A 21,669-nucleotide genomic window follows, 5' to 3' on the forward strand; every position below is an offset into this window, starting at 1 on the left:
TAAAACAAGTGATGATCATGAATTAGTAATACAACAACTGGTTGTGAAACCTGTAAATTTCCCATCCGCTACAGTGTGTTTTAAATTTGCATCTCTAAATTAATAAAGGCTCTTCAGTAACTTAACCACTGTGGTGCCATCCTTAAAAGGCTTCATCACTCAAATAATAGTGACCAGATTCTACAGAAAAAGGTAGTACAATGAGATAAATGCAACAAAAAAACTTCTTTACTTCTCTATCATACACCCTTGTACACAAAATTAACCTCAACCTAATTTGCTTTTTTTCCCTCCCCTCTCTGGATATACCTTTCTGTGGGCATTTCCAATTCTTTTACAATAGAACAGAAGTCAAAATCACAACATTTTAAAAGGGAATGCAATGCCCCTTCTCAAATGTGTAGGAATACAATTTAGTTGAGAGAGGCGTCCTAATATGTATATTCTATCTATCCTCATCCCATCTCCCCCATTTCCTGAACATCTGCGCTCACTCCCTCTTCCCGCCACCGTAACAGTGATAGAATTCTTTTTGTCCTTACCAACTACCCCATCAGACTCCGCATTCAACACATTATCCTTTGCAACTTCCACCATCTCCAAAGGGACATACCACGAAACATATCTTTACCTCTCCCTCCCTTCACCACAGGGATCACTCTCTACATTTCCCTTGTCCATTCATCCCTCCCCATTACTCTACCTCTTGGCAGTTATCTCCAGAAGCAGCCCAAGTGCTACATTCAGGGCCCCAAACAGTCCTTACACTTTACCAGCAAATTTGGGGTGGTCATTAATTGTGTCTGGTGCCCCCATGCGGCTTTCTCTACATTGGTCAGATCAGTTGCAAATTGGGATACCGCTTCGTTGAGCACCCCCACTCCATACGTTAAAGAGAGGAAATTCCCAGTGGTCAAACATTTTAGTTCCCATTCCTATTGTGACAAGATGAAGCCACCCTCAGGGTGGAGGAGCAACACCTTAAATTCCATCTGGGTAGCCGCCAGCCTGATGGTATGAATATCGATTTCTCCTTTTGGTTTAAAAAAAAACTGCCTCCAACTCCCCTCTTCCTCTATTCCCCAATTCAACCTTTTATGTCTTCTCAGTTGCCTATCACTTCCCTCTAGGTTCCCTCCTCCTTCCCTTTCTCCTGTGGTCCACTCTCCTCTCTTATCAAATTCCTTTTCCTCCAGCCCTTTACCTTTCCCACCCACCTGGCTTCACCTTCCAGCTAGCCTCCTTCTGTTCCCCCACCTTTTTCTTCTGGCATCTTCCTTCTTAGCTTTCAGTCCTGAAGAGGAGTCTCGGCTCAAAATGCCGCATGTTTATTTGTTTACATAGAAGCTGCCTGATCTGCTGAGTTCCTCCAGCATTTTGTGTGTGGTGTGTTGTATTGTATCTGGATCAATGTTAGCATTCACTGATGAAAATTCAACCAACTCCAACTGCAAAACTAACAAACTCTCATAGTATGTAGCACTAAAAGCTGAATTTTAAAAAGAAAAAAAAAAAGATTTTCAAATGAAACAAGTTTTTTAAAAAATTACCAGTCAAAAATCATATTTAACATAATCATCAGTCAAACTCTTGTAGCATTACTGCTGAGGATTCTAAACAAATCTTTAAGCAAAAATGAACTTGGGTAAGAGAGTTCACTGACAACATGTTGGCTCCATTTTAAATTCATACATTTACTTAAATTATCTAATACTATGTATTTTACATTTGTAAACTGTTATCCTCAACAGTTACAATTGCTGTTTCCACACATTTTTCGAACAGTCAGTATTTTTATTTATTTTATTTGGCGACATAGTGCAGTAACAGGCCCTTCCAGCCCAATGAGCCCGCCCTGCTGAATTACACCCGTGTGACCATTTAACCTACTTAACCCATACGTCTTTGGAATGTGGGAGGAAACCCATGTGGAGAACATAAAAAGAATCAGTACAAACAACAGCAGAATTGAACCCAGGTCACTGGCACTGTTATAATGTTACATTAACCGCTGTGCTACCGTGCCACCCCACATGAGGTCTCATATATGTTTTTGCTTAAGGTTCACAACTTCCTTAACTTTTAAAAAAAAGTATCCTGGAATTGCTAGGCAAATGTATAATGTACATTTGAATATGATACCAATTGTTCAGAATATCCTCACCATCAAGCTCACAGAAGTGGTCTTGTGCATCATCATATCTTGCCCAATCAATAAAAGCCTCTTTTGTTTGGTTGCTAAGAACAAAAAGAGAACACTGTAAGACAGAACTACAAACACACCAACCAAGTACATCATGTAAAACAAAAGTACAAGTTATATTGACCTGCAAATTGATGAATACAAATTTATATTATGAAATACACAAAGAACAATGGATCTTTCCATTTAAGCAACAAAACTCTTCTGGCTAAAAGAGAAGTAGAAGTCAAAATGTGCAAATCATTTGGCTTAAGAGTAAAATCATTTCCTCCAACAATGCCAAACAAGGCAGTCAGAGGGTTGGGTTTAAAGTTTACTTTAAAAAGCTCCGAGAAAGTTTGAAATAGTTCTTTCCAAAATTTATCAAGTTGCGGGCAGGACCAAAACATACGAATCAGAGAGGCTTCTTCGACATTACACCTATTACAGTATGGAGAAAAATCTGAGTAAAAACAAGAGAGCTTATCTTTAGTCATATAGGCTCTATGAACCACTTTAAATTGTAAAAGAGAGTGGCGCACACATAATGAAGAGGTGTGAACAAGTTTAAAAATTTCATTCCAAGTAACCTTATCAATTGAAATCTGTAGGTCTTGTTCCCAGAGATTTTTAATTTTGTCTAACAGAATGTTTCTCATTGCCAACATTTTACAAATGAGAATTTGCCAGCTCATGTAGAAATTACTCAAGTGAAAGGAAAGACAGAAAAAATTGGTGTTGCTGAAAACTTGAAATTAGAATCAATATTAAATTCCAACCAAGTAATTTCACTTAAACAACCACAATGGCCAAATCACCAAATCTTTATTCACCTTAATGTGCTGTTGACAGCTCCCAGCTCATTTGCTTCTTCACAGTCTTGTAACTCTTCTGCATTCACTTCCTTATAATAGTAACAAAAAAATTAGCAAATCAATGATGCATCTGGGATGATTGATAAACCAGTTACTTTTACTGGCTTTAACTAGTAAAATATGAATAAACAGAATTATGTTTCAGCTTCAGAGAACATACAAGTTCTGGAGTTTCTGAATTAGGAAATATAATTCATATTGGTAGATGAAGATAATGCAGGTTTTCAGTGGTATTCTCCAATCTTATCAGAAACCTATCAGGCAATATTACTTCAAATGCTTTATTCATTAGCTGAATGTTCCAAAGTGATCAGACAGAAGTTAATTCAAGTATAAACTTACTTTATTGTAATTAGCTGCTTTAATTCCAATTGGAATCTCACTCTAGAAATAAAACAAAGTATTAAAATGATTACACAAATGCATTTCAGAAATTTCCTCCAAATTAGTGGGCAACAGTTGTTGGAAATAATTTCAACCAAGCTTTGGAATAATCACACCACAAAGTAGATCAACATCATTTAAAAAAACCCCAGAATAACTGGCAACAGAAGATATACAACTTTTTGATGGCCATTATGTAAGATTTCAAACTTGGTGGATAGAAGATAGGACATAAAACAGTACAGCACAGGTACAAACCCATCAGCCCACAATGTTGTGCAAACTAACTAAATTAGTAATCAAATGCCCAAACAATTTCCTTTGCATGCACAATGTCTATTAACTACTAATGAAATTAGTACCGTAGATTCCGGATTTTAAGCCGCTACTTTTTTCCCACATTTTGAACAGCTTTGAACTCTGTGGCCTTTAATACGGCGCGGCTAATGCATGGTTTTTTTTCATGCCGCCAAAAACATTTTGCCTCGTAACAGTAGACCAATAAAATTGATGAGTAGTTCACAGAGGTCCAATGAAATTGTACGATAAATCAAGCGCACTTTCACAATTAAATTATTGTAAATCAGTCATTTGTACTCACCCTCATCAACATGGAAAACACTCGAAGAAAAGCATTGTGCTGCCTTTATGGCAGTTATTTAGTTTATAATATTTTCGCTTAGTAATTCATTTGTTAGTTAAAGTTAGAACTGTTTTAACTATATTTGTTTTCTGTACTACATCCCGGGATGCTATGACGTCACACCCGGTTTCGCCGCGTCTTGTGGGAAAAATGCCGGTTTGCGATAAACGGGACGGCGGGGGGGGCGAGCGGCGGAGCGAAAACGCTGCTTTTAAGTTAAAGGCGATCAATAACTTTTCCTGGTAGGCTGCAGTATATATATTTTTTACCAGTCGTTAGGAGATATTGGAATGTTGTTCAGTAAAAAAGTATACGCAACGTATATTTAAAAGTAGCCGCGTTACAGGCACGGTTCGAAAAAAAGCATTTGCAATATGTATTTGTTTATGTTACCATATGGATTTAATTAAAAGTTAAAAAATCCTCACGTGTAATATCTTTCTGTGTAAATATCTCATATTACAACGTGGGACACCTGCGGCCGAAAATCCGGTGCGGCCTGTACAAGTACAAAATTGATTTTCTTTCTAAAATTAGAGCCAGCGGCTTTTAATCAGGTGCACTCTGTAGTCCGGAATCTACGGTAATCATTTATGTGCCTATCTGAGACCCTGTTGAACACCTCCATCATGTTTGCCTCCACCACCATCCCGGACAGTGCACCTCAGAGACTCTCACGATGTTATCTTACATTTTTCTAGATTGCAGTCGAGTGATGACATTCATACTTAATTCTTATATACTCTTGATTATTAGTTTCCCACTCATCACAGGCTTCTAGGAGTTTCTTCAGATCCCTGTACCATTCTCAGCTACTAATGTTCCTCGAGACAAGCTACAAGTTATACCTCAGCACTTTAATCCATCAATATCATAATTGCTTTCAATTTTTTTTTGCTTTCAAACAACAGATTATAATTGGAATTCCGAGGGTTGAGTAAAATACTATCATGCAACATTTCATGTATTGAGCAAAGCTAAAATAGAAGAATGTATCACTTAAGATTTGTAGTGGGAAATTTACATACACATAACTGACCAATCCCACTTCTTTGAGATATTGGTGAGAAGAGCATAATGACCATCTTCTGAGTTGCATATATTTTAATATGTATAACAATGGAATGTCCATGTATTCGTACAATTTTCAATTTAATTGTGCTTCAAAAAGACAAAAGTTGACATATCACAAGTGAAATCTTATGATAATAAGAATTCTGGATCTTGCCAAATACTAAAACCAGGAACAAACAACCCACCCCTCAAACTGAAGTATGAATTAAAAAAACAACAAACAACATCTGTAAATATAAATTTTACCTCAGAACAAGGCTTTACATGGCAGTCCTTAATCGAACAGTGCCCATCATTTAACCAGAAAGGACAGGGTCGCTTTAAATTTACCTGTTAAGAGAAGGTATTATTATAACTGACCAGGCTGCATCTAAACAATTTTCAAATTAATATACGCATTGTAGAGACAGCAGACAGAGGTTGGGGGGGGGGGGGGGGGTGGTTAGGGTAGAGAAGAGGGGAATGTGATAATACAGTAAGATGGCATGGACATGATGGATCTGAAAGGTATTTTATTTTTCTTAACAATGTAGTGCCGAGTAGGCCCTTCGAGCTGTGCTGCCCCAGCAACACCCAATAAACCCGGTTAATCCTAACCTAATCAGAAAACACCTTTTACAATGTTCAATTAACCTACTTGGTAGGTCTTTGGATTGTGGGAAGAAAACAGAGCATCTGGGAAATAACCACACCTTCCATAGGGAGGACATATAGACTCCTTACAGCACCAGAAATGAACTCTGAAATGCACTGAGCCGTAATAGAGTCATACTACCCTACACTACCATGGTGCCCATCATTACGTGCTGCACCACTTTACCTCCCAAGAGGATTTTGTAAAAAAGTTTAGATTAAAATAAAACACATTCATCATGACACTATTTATTAGCATATAGTAAAGGCAGCAAATTTCAGGTTCTTTCAATGTTTTACTGAAATCTATAACAATATTTGCATTAAACTGAGCAGTAGCAATTTTAATAAAGATGAAGAGACTAAAATAAATGAAAATGTGCACTAATTTAGGACAGAATAATTACTTAAGATGTGGTCACAACCTGAAAAGTTACTGGATTCTTAATTACCAGCCTACTTATCAGACCAATCTTAATTTAATTCAAGACAGTAACAATGGCAGTACCCAATCTAAAAAAATGTTGGTCCCAGAACAAATTCCAGCATTAGTTATTCATAAAATTAATCATTGGGTCAAGGTACACACACATTTTGTAGCCACAGATTGAACACTACACAGAGAATACTTAAAACCAATGAAAAGAAATCTGTTTTTTAATCCACAATTGGACATGACAAATTAGTTTTACCTTGAATAGCAAGATATTTCTGTCACAGCTACCCAAAAATTTAGCTCCACTTTAACCACAGAATCAATACAAACCTACACGTGTTTCCATTACTTTATGGAAAACATGCTTGAATAATACTAAGAATCTTACTTTGTAATATCTGAAGTAGTCTCTTTCTTGCAATTTCTGTAATTTAGGAAAAATCTTGTAACTGTTGAAGTCATCGATACTTTCTATGTCGCAGAAGCAATCGTCCAAAACACCTGTCAACTATAATAGAAAAAATTTCTTATAATATGCATTTACCTTGAGTTTTCAAATAATATGATTATAAGCACACAAGTCCATAGCATTCAAACAAAAACAAACGTTTTCCAGATGCAAACAATGCAACAAAATGAAAGAAAATTTGGAAGTAAAATTAGATTAAGTTGCTAATGGATAACTTTACAAGTTAATATCATAAAGGAGGTCTGCCAGCACCTTACACACTCCAGTTTGTTCTTTAAAAAATGGCAAGCATTCATAAATCTGGCTAAAGGTATGGCCAGCAATCTGTCCTACAGCTATCAATAAGTTTGCAATTCCTGCACCGTTTCTGACAACTTTGGAATTGAATTGTTTATTCCAGCTCAGTGTTCAATACCATCTCTTCAGTATTAATCAGCAAACTTCTAAAGCTTCATTTGCAATGGATCCTCAACTTCCTCATCAGGAGACCAAAATCAATGCAGATTGGTGATAACATCTCATTCACAATGTCAATCAACACAGAGCACCTCAAGAATTTGTGCTTAACCCACTGCTCTATTCTCTCTACACTCATGACTGCATAGCTAAGCACAGCTCAAATGTTATCTCTAAATTCACAAATGACATCACTGTTTTCAGCAGAATCTCAGATGGTAGTGTGGAGTCACAGAGGAGTGAAATATATGTAATAACAACTTTGCATTCAACATCAGCAAGACTGAGAAATTGACTGTGGACTTCAAGAAGAGGACAATGGGAGAACAGTTCTCATTGAAGGGTCAGTAGCTTTAAGTTCGTAGGTGTCAGTATCTCAAAGGATCCGCCCTTGGCTCAACACATTGATGCAATCAGGAAGATAGCATTCAGCAGCTCTACTTCATTAGGTGTTTGAAGCAATTTGGTGCATCACCAAAAGACGTGCAGATTGCTGGATCAGCCACAATGAAATGGTGGAGCAGATTTGATGGACTAGATGTCCTAATTCTGCTCCCATCTCGAGGTCTCAGATTTTTATAGATATACTGTAGAGAGCATTCTGACTGGTTGCATCACCACCCAGTATGGAGACTCTAATGGACAGGATCAAAAGAGACTGCAAAGCTGGAGAATCAACCAGCTCCATTCTCCCCATCATCAAGGACATCTTCAAAAGACAGGATTTCAAGAAGGCAACATCCATCATTAAGGACTCACCATCTGGAACATGCCCACTTCTGATTAATACCATAAGGGAGCAGATACTTGAGCCTAAAGATCCACATTCAACAATACAGAGACAGCTTCGTTTGCTCTACCATCAGATTACTAAACAATCCATTTATTCCTTTCTTTTCCACTATTTATGTAATTCACAGCAACTTTGTCTTTACATTATACTGCTGCCACAAATCAACGAATTTCACATCATATAAGACAATGATAACATACTTGATTCTGATTTGTGAAGGCTGTTAATATCAGCTTCAGTTATTTTCTCTGCAGGACACCTGCCCCCATCTCCCCAGTGACTGTACAGACAGCATACTGATTTGAGTTGCTGGACCAGCAATCTAGGAAAACAGGCTTGAATCTCACCATGGTTGCAGGAGAACTTAATTTCAAGTAAGTAAATAAATCTGAATTTAAAACAATTCAAAAAGGGCAACCACAATTGTCACTAAACCCCATATTTTAATACACTGTGCTACTAATACCCTTTAAGGAAGGAAATCTACTTAACTTGTCAGCCCGTGTGTGACTGCAGACAAAATAATGTAGTTGACTCTCACCTATTTCAATAGTTCAGGAGCAACAGAGGATAGACAAAGGTGCTGGTATTACAAGCGATATTCAAGTCCCATGAATATAATAAAATAGTGGATTCTGGTTCATTGGGACACTTCAGGACCAGTACGTTTTGCCCAACTAAACAGCTGTCCTAATTAGCTGAAGTTACATAGAAATAGTTAAAAAGGAATTAAAAAAACAAACTACAGTTTAACTGAGTAGAAAATTATACATTTAAATTAAATATAGAACAAATTAGAAGACTGCCAATACCTCTACAGTACAATAACACTATTAGTTCTTAATGATTGATGGAGGAATGCATCCAGTGTATGCTGGCATGTTCTTCTGATTGACTGTAAATGAATAAAATCAGTGCAGACACCTAGCGTAGATAATGGACTCGATTTATACACTACCAATGATTGCATCCTCCAACTCTCCCTTTTTATTATAACATACAAGATGATTGTCAATATCTTTGCAGCTCATAAGTCCTAACTTGCTGTAGTGAAATAGTTTCATTATGACTCCCAGCCATTTCTGGCATCTCCAATCCTGAAATCTTGAAAGCAGTGAACAAAACAGTTCTGAATTATCTTACTGTTTATTTCTCACCAATTATCAGTGATAAAAAAAAATCAGTGCTTTTTGAACACAGGCACATGCAATTGATGCTTTTCAAGAACTGTTTGTTGCAAGTATGGTGGAGTGTATAACAGCCATGAGAGTTAGAAACTATTTGGCAACAGTCTCCTGCCCCAATTAAGCAGCATAGTGTCCCAAATAAACTCTGGGAATCCCAGATATTTTGTTAATTAGTTTTTGTTCTTTAAGTTATTCCAAATAAGCAGCTGCAGTGATTAACTAGATATGCCCAAGATCCTTTAATGGGATCAAGGCTTTGGCTCAGGCTGACATTGATAGTCATAGAATACTACAACACAGAAACAGGCCCTTCTGCCCATCTAGTCCACACCAAACCATTCATCTGCCTAGCCCCATTGAACTACACCTGGAAATCCAAATTTCTTAGATGTTGAAATCACACCTGCTTCCACCACTTGCACTAGCAGTTTGTTCCACACTCTCACCACCCTCTGAATGAAACCGTTCCCCCTCATGTTCCCTTTAAATATTTCACCTTTCACCCTCAACTCATGTCCCCTAGTTCTAGTCTCACCCAACCTTAGTGGAAAAAGCCTGCTTGCTATATATAGCTAGCTATCTATACCCCTCATGATATTGTATACCTCTATCGAATCTCCCCTCAAGCTTCTACACTCCAAGGAGTTAAATCCTAAGTTATTCAACCTTTCCCGAAAACTCAGATACTCAAGTCCTGGCAACATCTGCATAAATTTTCTCTGCACTCTTTCAATCTTATTTACATCTTTGCTATAGGTAGATGACCAGAATTGCACACAATACTCCAAATTAGGCCTCACCAACATCTTATACAATTTCAACCTAACATTCCAATTCCTGGGCTAAATACATTGATTCATGAAGGTCAATATGCCAACAACTTTATATATGACCCTATCTACCTGTGACACCACTTTCAACAAATTATAGATCTGTACTCCCAGATCCCTTTGTTCAACCACAGTCAGTGCCCTACCACTCACCATGTTAAGACCTACCCTGGTTGGTCCTCCCAAAGTGCAACACCTCACACTTGCCTGCATTAAGTTCCATATGCATTTTTCAGACAATTTTTCCAGCTGACCCAGCTCCTGCTGCAAGCTTTGATAAGTCTTCCTTTCTGTCTATTACGCCCCCAATCTTGGTGTCATCTGCAAGTTTGCTGATCCAGTTTACCACATCATCGAAATCACTGATATAGATGACAAACAACAATGGACCCAGCACTGATCCCAGTGGCACATCACTAATCAGAGGCCTCCAGTCAGAGAAGCAACTAAATATAACCACTCCGGCAAAGCCAATGTTTAGTCCACTTTACTACTTCATCTTGAATGGCAAGCGACTGAACCTTCTTAACCAACCTCCCATGTGGGGCTGTGTCAAAGGCCTTGAAGTTCATGTGGGCAACATCTTGTGTCTTGACTTCATCAACTTTCCTGGTAACTTCCTTGAAAAACTCTACAAGGTTGATTAGACACGACTTGCCATGAGCAAAGCCATGTTAACTATCCCTAATCAGTCCCTGCCTAACCAAATAGTTGTATAACCTGTCCCTTAGAATACCTTCCAACAACTTTCCCTCTACTGATGTCAGGTTTACCAGCCTATGATTTCCTGGCTTAATCTTAGAGACTTTCTTAAACAGTGGAAATTTAGCTATCTTCCAATCCTCTGGCACCTCATCCACATCCAAGGATGTTTTAAATATCTCTGCTAGGGCCCCTGCAATTTCTGCACGAGCCTCCCACAAGGTCTGAGAGAACCCGGGCCTGACAAGGTGGATTCATCCACCCTAATTTGCCTCCAGACAGCAAACACCTTCTCCTATGTAATCTGCATAGGGGTCATGACCTCACTGCTGTGAGATTGAGCTTCAGTCTCCCAAGTAAAAACAGATGCAAAAAAAAAAACCCATTTAAGATTTCCCCCATCTCTTTTGGCTCCATGTATCTGGTATTCCAGATGACCCATTTTATCCCTTACTATCCTTTTGCTCTTAATTTATCTGTAAAAACCCATAGGATTCTCCTTCACTTCATCTGCTAGAACAACCTCATGTCATCTTGCCCTCTTGATTTCCTTAAGTGTTCTCTTGCATTTCTTATATTCCAAGTACCTAACTTCTTCCTGTCTGCTTATACCTGCCACGCACCTTCTTTATCTTAACCAGGGCCTCAATATTTCTCAAAAACAAAGGTTCCCTAACCCTGTTATCCTTGACTTTTATTAAGATAGGAACATACAAGTTCTGTATTCTCAAAATTTCACTTTTGAAGTCCATGTACAAATGCACCTTTGCCAGAGACCTGTCTGCCCCAATCCACACTTGCCAGATCCTTTCTGATTCCATCAAAATTGGCCTTACTCTAATTTAGAATCTCAACCCAAGGGTCAGACCTATCCACCTCCATAACCATCTTGAAACTAATCACTAGATGCAAAATGTTCCCCGACACAAACTTCTGTCACCTGCCTGTTTCATTCCCTAATAGCAAATCTAGGATCACACTCTCCAATTGGGACCTCAATGTACTGACTAAGGAAACTTCCTTGTACACAAATTGTCTCATCCAACCCTTTTTACAATATGAGAGTTCCAGTCAACATGTGGAAAGTTAAAATCACCTGCTATAACAATCTTATTTCTTGAAACAGTCTGCGATCTCTCTACAAATTTATTCCTCTAAATTCCATGGACTGTTAGGCAAATACAATCCCGTTAATGTGGTCATAACTTTCTTATTCCTCAGTCCTACCCATAAAGACTTACTAGACGAGTTCTCCAGTCTGGCACAACTGATAACTCCTGTAACATTTTCCCTGATTAGTAATGCCATCCTTCCCCCTTTAATCCCTCCCACACCATCATGTCTAAAACAATGGAATCCCAGAACACAGAGCACCCAGACCTGTCCCTCTCCAAGTTTCATTAACAGCTACAATATCATAATTCCATATGTTGATCCATGCCCTAAACTCATCTATCTTTCCCAGACATCCCACCTCTCCTGGAAGTTCTGGGAATCTCCCGCATATTGATAGCAGCTCCCTGACGCCTGAAAATTATACAATATACTGTAAATCGATTTTTTTTTGAGAGTGAGCGAGCGAGAGGGAGGGAGGAGGGAGAGAGAGACAGAGAGAGAGTGACGGACGAAGCCAAAGAGTGACGGAGAGCATCCTGATTGGTCTCTCTTTGTACTGAGTAGACATATCACTTTTCTCTGTGGGTGAGCTTTACAATCAACCTCTCTCTCTTTCATTGTCTATCAGTTCAGTGTCCTGCCACACCATGGCAGAGTGTTCCAAAAAAGAGAAAATAGAAAATATACTTCACCTCAGACTACACTGGTGTACCCCTGCCTAACAGGGGTCAAAAATAATGACAGTGTTCTCGCTGCACTGTTTACAACAGTGACTTTTCTATTGCCCATGGTGGGTTACGTGAAAGCACATATTTACCGCGTTGGCTGTCCAAGTCACCTGGTCAACATTTGTGCCAAAACTGCTGCTAAGGAGCTCTCAATGTCACCTGAAGAACTGCTCACTGACATCTACTACTGCTTTGAGAAAAGTTCCAAACAAAGAGAAGACCTAGAATAGTTTCATGAGTTCTGCAATGTTGCCCAGCAGAGAGTACAAAAGCATTGTCCTACACGCTGGCTTTCTTCAGGAATAGGTTTGGACCATCTGCTCCACCAATGGCCAGCCTTTATTTCATATTTTGAGTCAAAGAGTGAGAATCATCTCATATTCAGAAGAGGCTGAAAGACCCCCAAATGAAAATATACACATGCTTTCTCCATAATGTCAGACAATGTTTTGACAAATTCAATTTGATTTTTCAAAACAAGGCACCTATCCTCTTCAAGTTGGATCAGAGTGTAACTGAGCTCCTGCACGACATAGCAAGCAGATTTATTGAGCCAAAGGTATTGAGAGAACATTCAGGAGATAGATGTGAGCAATTCTGAAATTCACTGCCCAGATGAAGAGTATTGGGTACCTGGCAAGGAGGCAGTTGCTAAGCAACTGTGATCAAATAAATTGTTGTGTTCTTTCATAATCAAATGTCCTGTATACATATACCCTTGGAGTTCCACTAGGGGGAGGGGGGAATATAGGGTTGCGGAGGTGGGGGTGGTGCTACCTCCCTGAAATGAGTTTTTGCAGGGTGGGATGTCCGCTTTCCTACAAAAACCCTTACATTGAAACATACACAGTTCAGAACATTAGTCCCACCATCACTCCATAAGTTGAAATGGGAAATCCACAAAAAGCAAGTTCTGATACAGCAAAATCTGGGTCATCATGAATATAAAAAGCAAATAAAAATCCAAAGGAAGTGGCAACAAACACATAAGAATACAGTAAGGAAAATTAAATTTTGAGTTACTTTGCATATCTGCCATATGGAAAGTTGGTTGGAAATATTTGGGAAGCTAGAAACAGGAACACACATTTTAATATCCAAACTGAAACTCTGTCAAATATAAACCTTTTGAATTCTAAAGTGACCAGGAAAATAGCTACTGGATCTTAAACAGAAATTACCTAACACACATAATTCAGTATACTGCATTCTTAAATTCACAAAAATATACAGCAAGCTACAGAAGCAAAGCATATCAAATTTCCTGTCCTTTATATTTCAGTGGTTTATTTGCATAACTTCCTATGACTCAACTTCAAAATATTTTGAAGTACTTAATGATTATTTGTCCATTTCAGATATTAGTTTAATTGTAAAGTTTTTTACAAAAGATATTTACAAAGGGAAGCAAATTAAAAAAAACTTTTAGGTGACATACACTTTAACAACATTAAATATAAATTTGTACACTCATAATCATGCAACAATCCAAGAAGTGACAATGGGTTAAGCAGCAGCTTAACTTATTTTAACACCAGATATTTTACTTTGAACTCCGGCAAAACTACCGTAATTCAAAAATGAGGAAAAATCCAACCAAATCAAAACAGAAGCATGTGCCAAAATTATTAAAGCTGTATTTTTTTTTGTTCCTTTGAGATTGTTATAGCCAGGGATGGCAATGGGAACAAGCTTCCACTGCCTATTAAATGCTCCAGAATGTGTGTGCCTCAAGTAGCCTCTGACAACCAAGTCCAGCTCCTGGCCTTCACTTGTGGCTTAGTTATTAAGCCCTGTGGAACCGTTTCTATTGACAGAAGGGGCAAAGGCAGGTTACTGGCACCTTAAAACCAGCTGCCTCGGGCAGATGGGGCTCATCAGCCATGGACAGCAGCTCATCTACAAACCTCCACAGCCTTGCAGCTGTACCCACTCATGGGGAAGGGTTCGGGAGTAAACCCTGAGGGAAAAATCTGGAGCTGGAGTCCCTAAGGCAGTCTTACATTGAGTCTCTGCTGTTCCTTTGGGTTCATCAGATACATGGAGAGAGGGAGCTTGCTGCATGGGCTCTCCATATCGCAGTGTCCACGCTTGGGTATCTAAACAGCTAGCACGCAATATTTATGGTCAACTCTGACCAACAGAGGCCTCAGACTCAGTTTTTTTAAATGAGTGTTCTGCAAAACACAAATTGAAGACATCCATATACAGGTTCATTCCATAAGTACTAAAGCAATTATGTGAATAGTTTTTAAAGCTTCAAAATTATTCAAAAATGCTGTCCTTTTAAACATCCACCTTTAACAATTTAGCTACATTAAAAACTTTATGCTTTTTAGATTTTAATTGTTACCTTCAGTATGTTATCGTGCATTTCAAAATGTGATACTATCATGCATTTTAACACATTACCTCTGCTCATCTTTTGCATGTCACCCCAAATAATCTTTGTACTGTATTAAAACAGATTCAACTAAAGCAATCATCAAAATCTCTGCTCATCATCAAAATACCCAGATTCCAACAACTTCTCCTTAGACTTGGTAAGAATAGACAATAAATACAGATACCACCATCTCAAGGCAGAATTCAGAAAAGGCTCTAACTTATCTTGCTTCAATAATCATTTTAAAATCCACAAAACTTTCTTCTCTTTAGATAATAAGGGAAATGGAAAGAGGGAGTCATAAAATGAGTGAGGAATGCCTCAGATACCTCACAGATTGTAAAGCTTGTAGGCAAAATCAGATGTTACCTATAGATGTTTGGGAATTGGTTAGAAAATGGAGTAGAGAAGAGCAAATTCATTGGCAAATTCTGAATAAAGTGAAGAGCAGATTTTGAATAAGCCAATATGTGTACAAATATTAAAACTTGAGATAAATGAGATTAACAATAATGATTTTAGTTTGTAGACAGCATTGTGAATGTAGGGGTGTATACTCAAAACAATGCAAATGTAACAATTTTGACTGTTGGAACTATTAATTGAATTTTTGATCAAATAAAATTGTTTCTTTTCAAAGATGACAACATAAATTATATATATCTTTTTTGAAGAAACACAAATGACAGATAATTGGGATAAAAGTTGCATGGATAGATTATTTTGTTATGCTAAACTCACATTTTGCTGCACTAACAAATAAGTCAAAGTTCTCATGGCCTAAATTAAGAAAAAAATGGTAGTTAATCCAAACTATTGATGGAGAAGGAAACACTAAAAGGAATTTTGTGATAAATGCATTTCCCACCCCCCCAACATAATACTGAAGGTAAACTGGCTATCCAAATTCCCAGATTAACTGATTTTAGGCTTCCACCCTTCATTAAATGTTAAATGGATGACGATGACACAGCAGTTTTACAAGCAAACAATAATTGAACCATTGTAACGAAAGCAATCTCCCTTGCATTAACTTTAAAATGAACAACTTTAGAGTTTAAGGCCGAAATCCCCAAAGGCAGGGCAAGAATATACCCATTTCTGTTGGCATTAATGCTCAGATGATGAATGTAATCCGAGCCCCAGTGTATTACATAACATGGCATACTGCAAATTGTCAACAAACTGCAAGATGAGGCTTTGGGAGATATCTAACCTCCCAACACGGTGCAGTTCTCAGCTTCTTCTGATGTTTTTGCATACAGTTAAGACATCCAACCTATGCTCTGAAGCAGATGTACTCGTGGTGGAAAAAAAATCTCCTCCACTCCTCTAGGGACATACCAACACTACCATCCCCCTCCTCCTCCTCCGCCTGCCTAGCCTAATGAAAAAAGCTTACTAGTGCCATTGTCATCCCAGCATACATCAAATTTAAACAAAAGTCACCAATAAATTAACTTTCAAACTAAGATTCGATGAAGTCAAGCATTAAATGAAGACCACCCGAAAAGTTTCAAACTTAATTTCCCATCTGGCCCAAGTTACCTAATCTCAGTCATTGCTGCAAGTGACTTGCAAAAGACTTGCTAGAATAAAATTTCTCAAGTAAATTGTTAGTTATGTGCTTGCTTCAGAAGACTATACAATTATTTCACAGGACACAAGAGCAATATGGACTGTGATCACCAACCCCATTCCACTGTCAAGCAACATAATATCACAAGAAAGACCACTTTCCCAAAACATGGAGATGTTGAGTGAGTCCAAGCAGGAATCAGTGTATACAGCTGAAAGCCCGGGGGGAGGGGGGGGGTGGGGAATCACTGTGACAATACAGTATAGGACATTAAAGTTAGGACACCCCACTCTCCCCCAACCCCCTCACCAAATGAATGTTGCTTGATTGGTAGCATGCTTACATCAGATGATTTCTTGTTCACACTGCATGAATGGACTTCCAGCATTTTAGGCCAGGTCCAAAGGAGTGCAATCCAAGTACTTTGTAGCTACTGACGCCATCTTTCAAACAAGATATTAAGAATTCATCTGGCTACTTAGGTGGATGAAAATTGTTTTTTTTAAAAAAAACAGATAGAGATGGATTTTGTCTAGAACTTTGACTGTGAGGGATGGACATTGCTGATCAGGTTTTTCAAGACAAATGGATAGGCACTTGATAGAAATCCAAATTAGTTTCATTTTCCAGTGCCTTGGCCCAAATATTTTTAAAGGGTTCAAATATTTTTCAGTCTTCATCACTGAGTCAATGATTGAGTATCTTCACCCGTCAGCATGGGGATTTGCTTGCAAGTGTGGAAATCTTCATGTCAGGCCTGAATGGCTTTCCACTTTTATTCACAATGCTCTTTAGTACTAGACTCCCCATTCAAGAGAAACAGCCTCCCAAGTATACATCTTCTCATGTTCTTTCATTATTACAGTTTGTTCTACAGTAAAAACCCATTCTTATCAATCTCTACTCAGAATAACACTTCAATCACAGAACTCAACTTCAATGTATTCTTCCCATGTTTCTTTGGTGTTTGTAGCCAAATAGCACAGATTTCATGCATGATTTTCCCAACACTCTTTACAGTAGCAGAAAAGCTTTCTTGCTCTTAAATGCCAAATTCCTTGTATTTAAAGCCAACAGACAATTTGCCTTCCTCGTTGCAAATTATGCTTGCACCGCAATCTCCTATTACTTGTACAAGAACATCCAGGTTTCTCAGAATATTTACATGTATTAGCTTCACAACATTTAAAAATATTCTACTTTTAATTATCAACCAGAGTGATTAACCACATTCCCACCATCTGACAGCTACTGCCCATTCAATTAACCTGTTTATTAAATCTACTGGAAAAATGACTCCTGTTCAATTTACGTTCTCACTAGCTTTGGGAGATCTGCAACTTCGCATTCATTATCATCGATTTCCTTATCTAGGCTGTGAACACATACTTTAAATAACTGAGGCCACAGCACTGCTGAATATGACCTGATTATTTCCACACTGATTTGTACAAAATTACTTAAAAATTTGAATAAGTGCTCAAATTGAAGAAGCTTACTAGTATGCTGTGCGCTTCAAGGGCCAGAAAGTATCATCCAAATGAATTGTTACGAACCATTCCATTGCTGTATCCTAATTATTTTTTTGTACAAATTTAACTTCAGTTGGAAATAAGCCAATGCTGAAATTATTTTTTTTTGTACAGTTAGATCAAGCAATGGCTAAAGGTGCACATTAAAGTTAAGTCTTAAGGTTGGACAGTTTGTTGACTGAGCAACAAAGTGGATTGCATCAGTTGTTCCAGAGCTTTGCTACGTGGCTTATAACTGCATCTCTGCAAAGACAAAAATTCATGCCCATTTATCCAAATCTCATTAAAATACAATTCAAAATGGTCTAATATGTGCATGGGATGCATTCATCCACAAAGCTCAATGGTGAGATTTTTTTGGTGTGTTGATGCACAAGTGATGTTAGATCCTATGAAACTAGAAAGATTGCCTAACTTGTACTTACTATTCAATGAGTGGATGATAGCCTCAATACTGTGGGTGCTTGTCAGCCACAACTTCTCATACTTAATGTGATCAAGAATCTGTTTTCCCCAATTATGAAATGATATTTACAATGTGAATCACATAAGCAAAATTTTAAAAGCACACTTAACGCTTGCATAGTGGCATAGTGTGTTAACGTGTCACTTGCGTGGACTTTGGTACATGATGAAAGCCAAGTCTGAAGCCAAGTCAAGAACTGCAATTCTGCAAAATCCTACCCAAATAGCTTTCCTATACAAGTCAATCAACAGAGAATTTGAGATAAGAGGATTAAGTATGCAAAAATTTGCAGTGATAGTCCTTCTGATGACCACCATCAGAGAAAAGGTACAGGAGCCTGAAAACATGCACTCAATGTTTCGGGAGCAGCTTCTTTCCCTTTGCCATCAGATTTCTAAATGGTCCATAAACATTAGCTCACTTTTGCACCACTTATTTTTTATATTCCTTATTGTAACTTGTAGAAAAATTTTATGTATTACACTGTACAGCTGCTACAAATCAACAAATTTCATGACAAATGGCAGACAAAACTGAAAATAATTTCAAATTTTTCTTAATGCAAAAAAAACTTTCATTACATTTGATTGGGCAAAAAAGCAATGAATGTAGAATTCTGCACATAATTTGTATTTGTCAATTTTGCACCATCTGGTTTAATTAAAATGGGTAAAACAGAAGAGATATACTTCTTGAATGCAAATTTAAAATCAAAGACTGTTTATTCCATATGGTAGCTTAAATGCACAAAATGCTTCAAGATGCTTTATTGGAGTTATACTCATTGTCAAACTCCATAAAGGTCAATATCCAAAGACTTGGACAAAATGGCAGTTTTAAAGGAATAAACTTAAAATGAAAGGCAGAGAAGTGGTGTCAAAGGTGCACATTAAAATTGAATGTTAAAGTTTGATAGTTGACTGAACAGCAAAGTGGATTCCATCAGTTTTGCTACGTGGCTTACAACTGCATCTCTACAAAGAAAAAATCATGCCCATTTATCCAAATCTCATTAAAATATGATTCAAACTGGTCTAATACACATGGTACACATTCATCCACAAAGCTCAATGGTGAGATTTCATTTTTTTTGTTGGGAGCTGATGCAAAACTGTTGTTAGATCCTATGAAATCAGAACTATCTCCTTAACATATATCTATTTCGTAAGTGGATAAGATCCTCAATACTGTGGGAGGTAGCATATTAATAATTAATATACAGCCGACCTTTGTTGTAAACATAAAAACATGTAATTATTTTGAATATCTGCAAACCACTAAAGACTAGTCTTTTGCTCTCTTTAGAATATCTACTGTGATACAGATTCACTGCAACACTAAATTTCCCTAACCAAAAGAAACAATCATATTGCCTTCATATGTTCAAAATAGCACAATTTTGTTACGAACACTTGCCCTTAAATATATATTTAAATCTATATTTTCCGCATTTTGTATTAAAAGCATATCTACTGGATCTTCCATATTTTCTATTTTGTTAAATTAAGATGGCATTTTTTCACTCGGAGATATTTTAAGAAGCCAGGAGATTATATCTGGTGCCTTGGTTAATAGTTCTCCCCCATCCACTATCACAGATTATCTTGTCATCTATTGTTTTTTGCATTATTCCTATTGGAGAACTTTGATCAACATTTCAGAAGCCGTGAACATCCACTGGTCTAGAAACAAGATGCAAGTCTTGCTTCCCCGTCAAGTATTATAAAATATAAATTACAAACATGCATAAATAAAATGCATACGCATTGTATATTTTTAAATTAACTCTCCATCCAGCTATACAATCGTCCAGATTTTCCTTACCATATAATACAAATTATATAAATAGCCACCAATAAACCTACACCGCATTTTATTCGCTTAAAATGTTTTGCAAGTTTGTTTAAACAAAAATGCATACGGCCTCCACCACTTAAATCTGAATTATTTGACTAAGATAAGGCTCTCAGTGCAGCAGTACGCAGTGACGTTTGAAAAAATTCGTACAAGCTTAAAGCAAGCAGCAATATTTTGGTGAGATGAACGCGGCTGAAATGTTGCCTTCCGTTCCATTTACCGCTTTTAGAATCAAATAAAATTAAGAGACATATGCATCCACGGAAAGGGAGAGTCTGAGGCTGGGTGACCGAGACGGCTGGCCGCGCAGCCAGCTCTCCCGTACCGAGTCCCGGGGATGCGACGCGACGCGACGCGAGGCGCCGCTGACAAACACCGTACCTGGCCGGTGAAGGTGCTGCTGACGGCGTGGAGCGCGCACAGGCTGCAGACGACGGTCAGCGCAGCTCGCACTCTACTCATCGCTGCCGTTACCGTTAACCTTGCGCCAGGGTTTTCCGACTGTCGTTGACGTCAATGACAGGAGACCAGCCGTTACCCCAGCGACGAACGGACGGACTAACACCGACCCTCGGAGTGACTGATAGGTGAGCTGCCGGCGCACGTTGCGACGAACATCATCAAGGTCTCTCTCGCTGCTGCCCCGCCTTCGAGGAGGAGGAGGGAGAGGAAAAGAGGCGGCGCCTCCATGAGCTACGGGCCGCCGCCTCTCTCTGTCAATTACATACTGTAAGAGGTTCCAATGCGCAGGCGCGCAGCAGTCAGCCTCACGGGTAATGTAGTCCCTCTCGCTCACGCTGCCCAACGTCTTCGCGCTGCAGACGCCGACACTCACACGACCAACAATCTTCCTTCCTTCCTTCCTCCCTCTCCCACCGTAGCCTGGAATTTATCCAGCGAGCCAATGAAGGTTAGCCACGTTTACCATGCAGCAGCAATGCATCTAGAAACCCCCACAGCACCCATCCAAGTCAGCGGGGAGGTGGGCTTTTTCGGAACTGCTCTTGAATGGTGCATTGGGAAATTCTCTATTCAGCACTATGCATGGTACATGAAATGAAAATAGACACCAAACAACTAAATCGTCAGCAACTTAAATCAGTACAGTGGATTTCAAACAGACCTCTGAGCCTGAACAGCCGTCGACAGAGCTCTTAACAGTAAAAACTAAGAGCTTCTGCAGATACTGGCTATCTTGAGCAACATGCACGAAAATGCTGGAGGAACTCAGCAGGCCAGGCAAAATCTGAGGAAGGGAATAAATCGCCCACGTTTCGGGCTGAGACCCTTCATCAGGTCTTAGGGAAATATACCCCCCCCCCTCCATCGGTACTGTCTGAC

The 21,669-nt window shown here is 38.5% G+C and overlaps 1 protein-coding gene across 3 annotated transcripts in view; it reads right to left on the reverse strand.

Annotated features, from left to right (window-relative positions):
* Positions 1 to 21,669, reverse strand: part of ero1b (endoplasmic reticulum oxidoreductase 1 beta) — a 109,169-nt gene that overhangs the window by 48,100 nt on the left and 39,400 nt on the right. For 2 of the 3 annotated variants that reach the window (XM_073056663.1, XM_073056661.1), the window contains 5 exons: positions 6,616 to 6,735; positions 5,405 to 5,488; positions 3,400 to 3,441; positions 3,016 to 3,086; positions 2,165 to 2,238 (listed from right to left, as the gene is read on the reverse strand). In XM_073056663.1, coding sequence (XP_072912764.1) covers positions 2,165 to 2,238; positions 3,016 to 3,086; positions 3,400 to 3,441; positions 5,405 to 5,488; positions 6,616 to 6,735 — 391 coding nt within the window. Of the gene's footprint in view, positions 1 to 2,164; positions 2,239 to 3,015; positions 3,087 to 3,399; positions 3,442 to 5,404; positions 5,489 to 6,615; positions 6,736 to 20,709; positions 20,950 to 21,669 lie in introns of those variants that run through there. The other variant, XM_073056662.1, reaches the window with a different exon arrangement.

Source organism: Hemitrygon akajei, chromosome 9 (genome assembly GCF_048418815.1).
Source record: "Hemitrygon akajei chromosome 9, sHemAka1.3, whole genome shotgun sequence".
NCBI lineage: Eukaryota > Metazoa > Chordata > Chondrichthyes > Myliobatiformes > Dasyatidae > Hemitrygon > Hemitrygon akajei.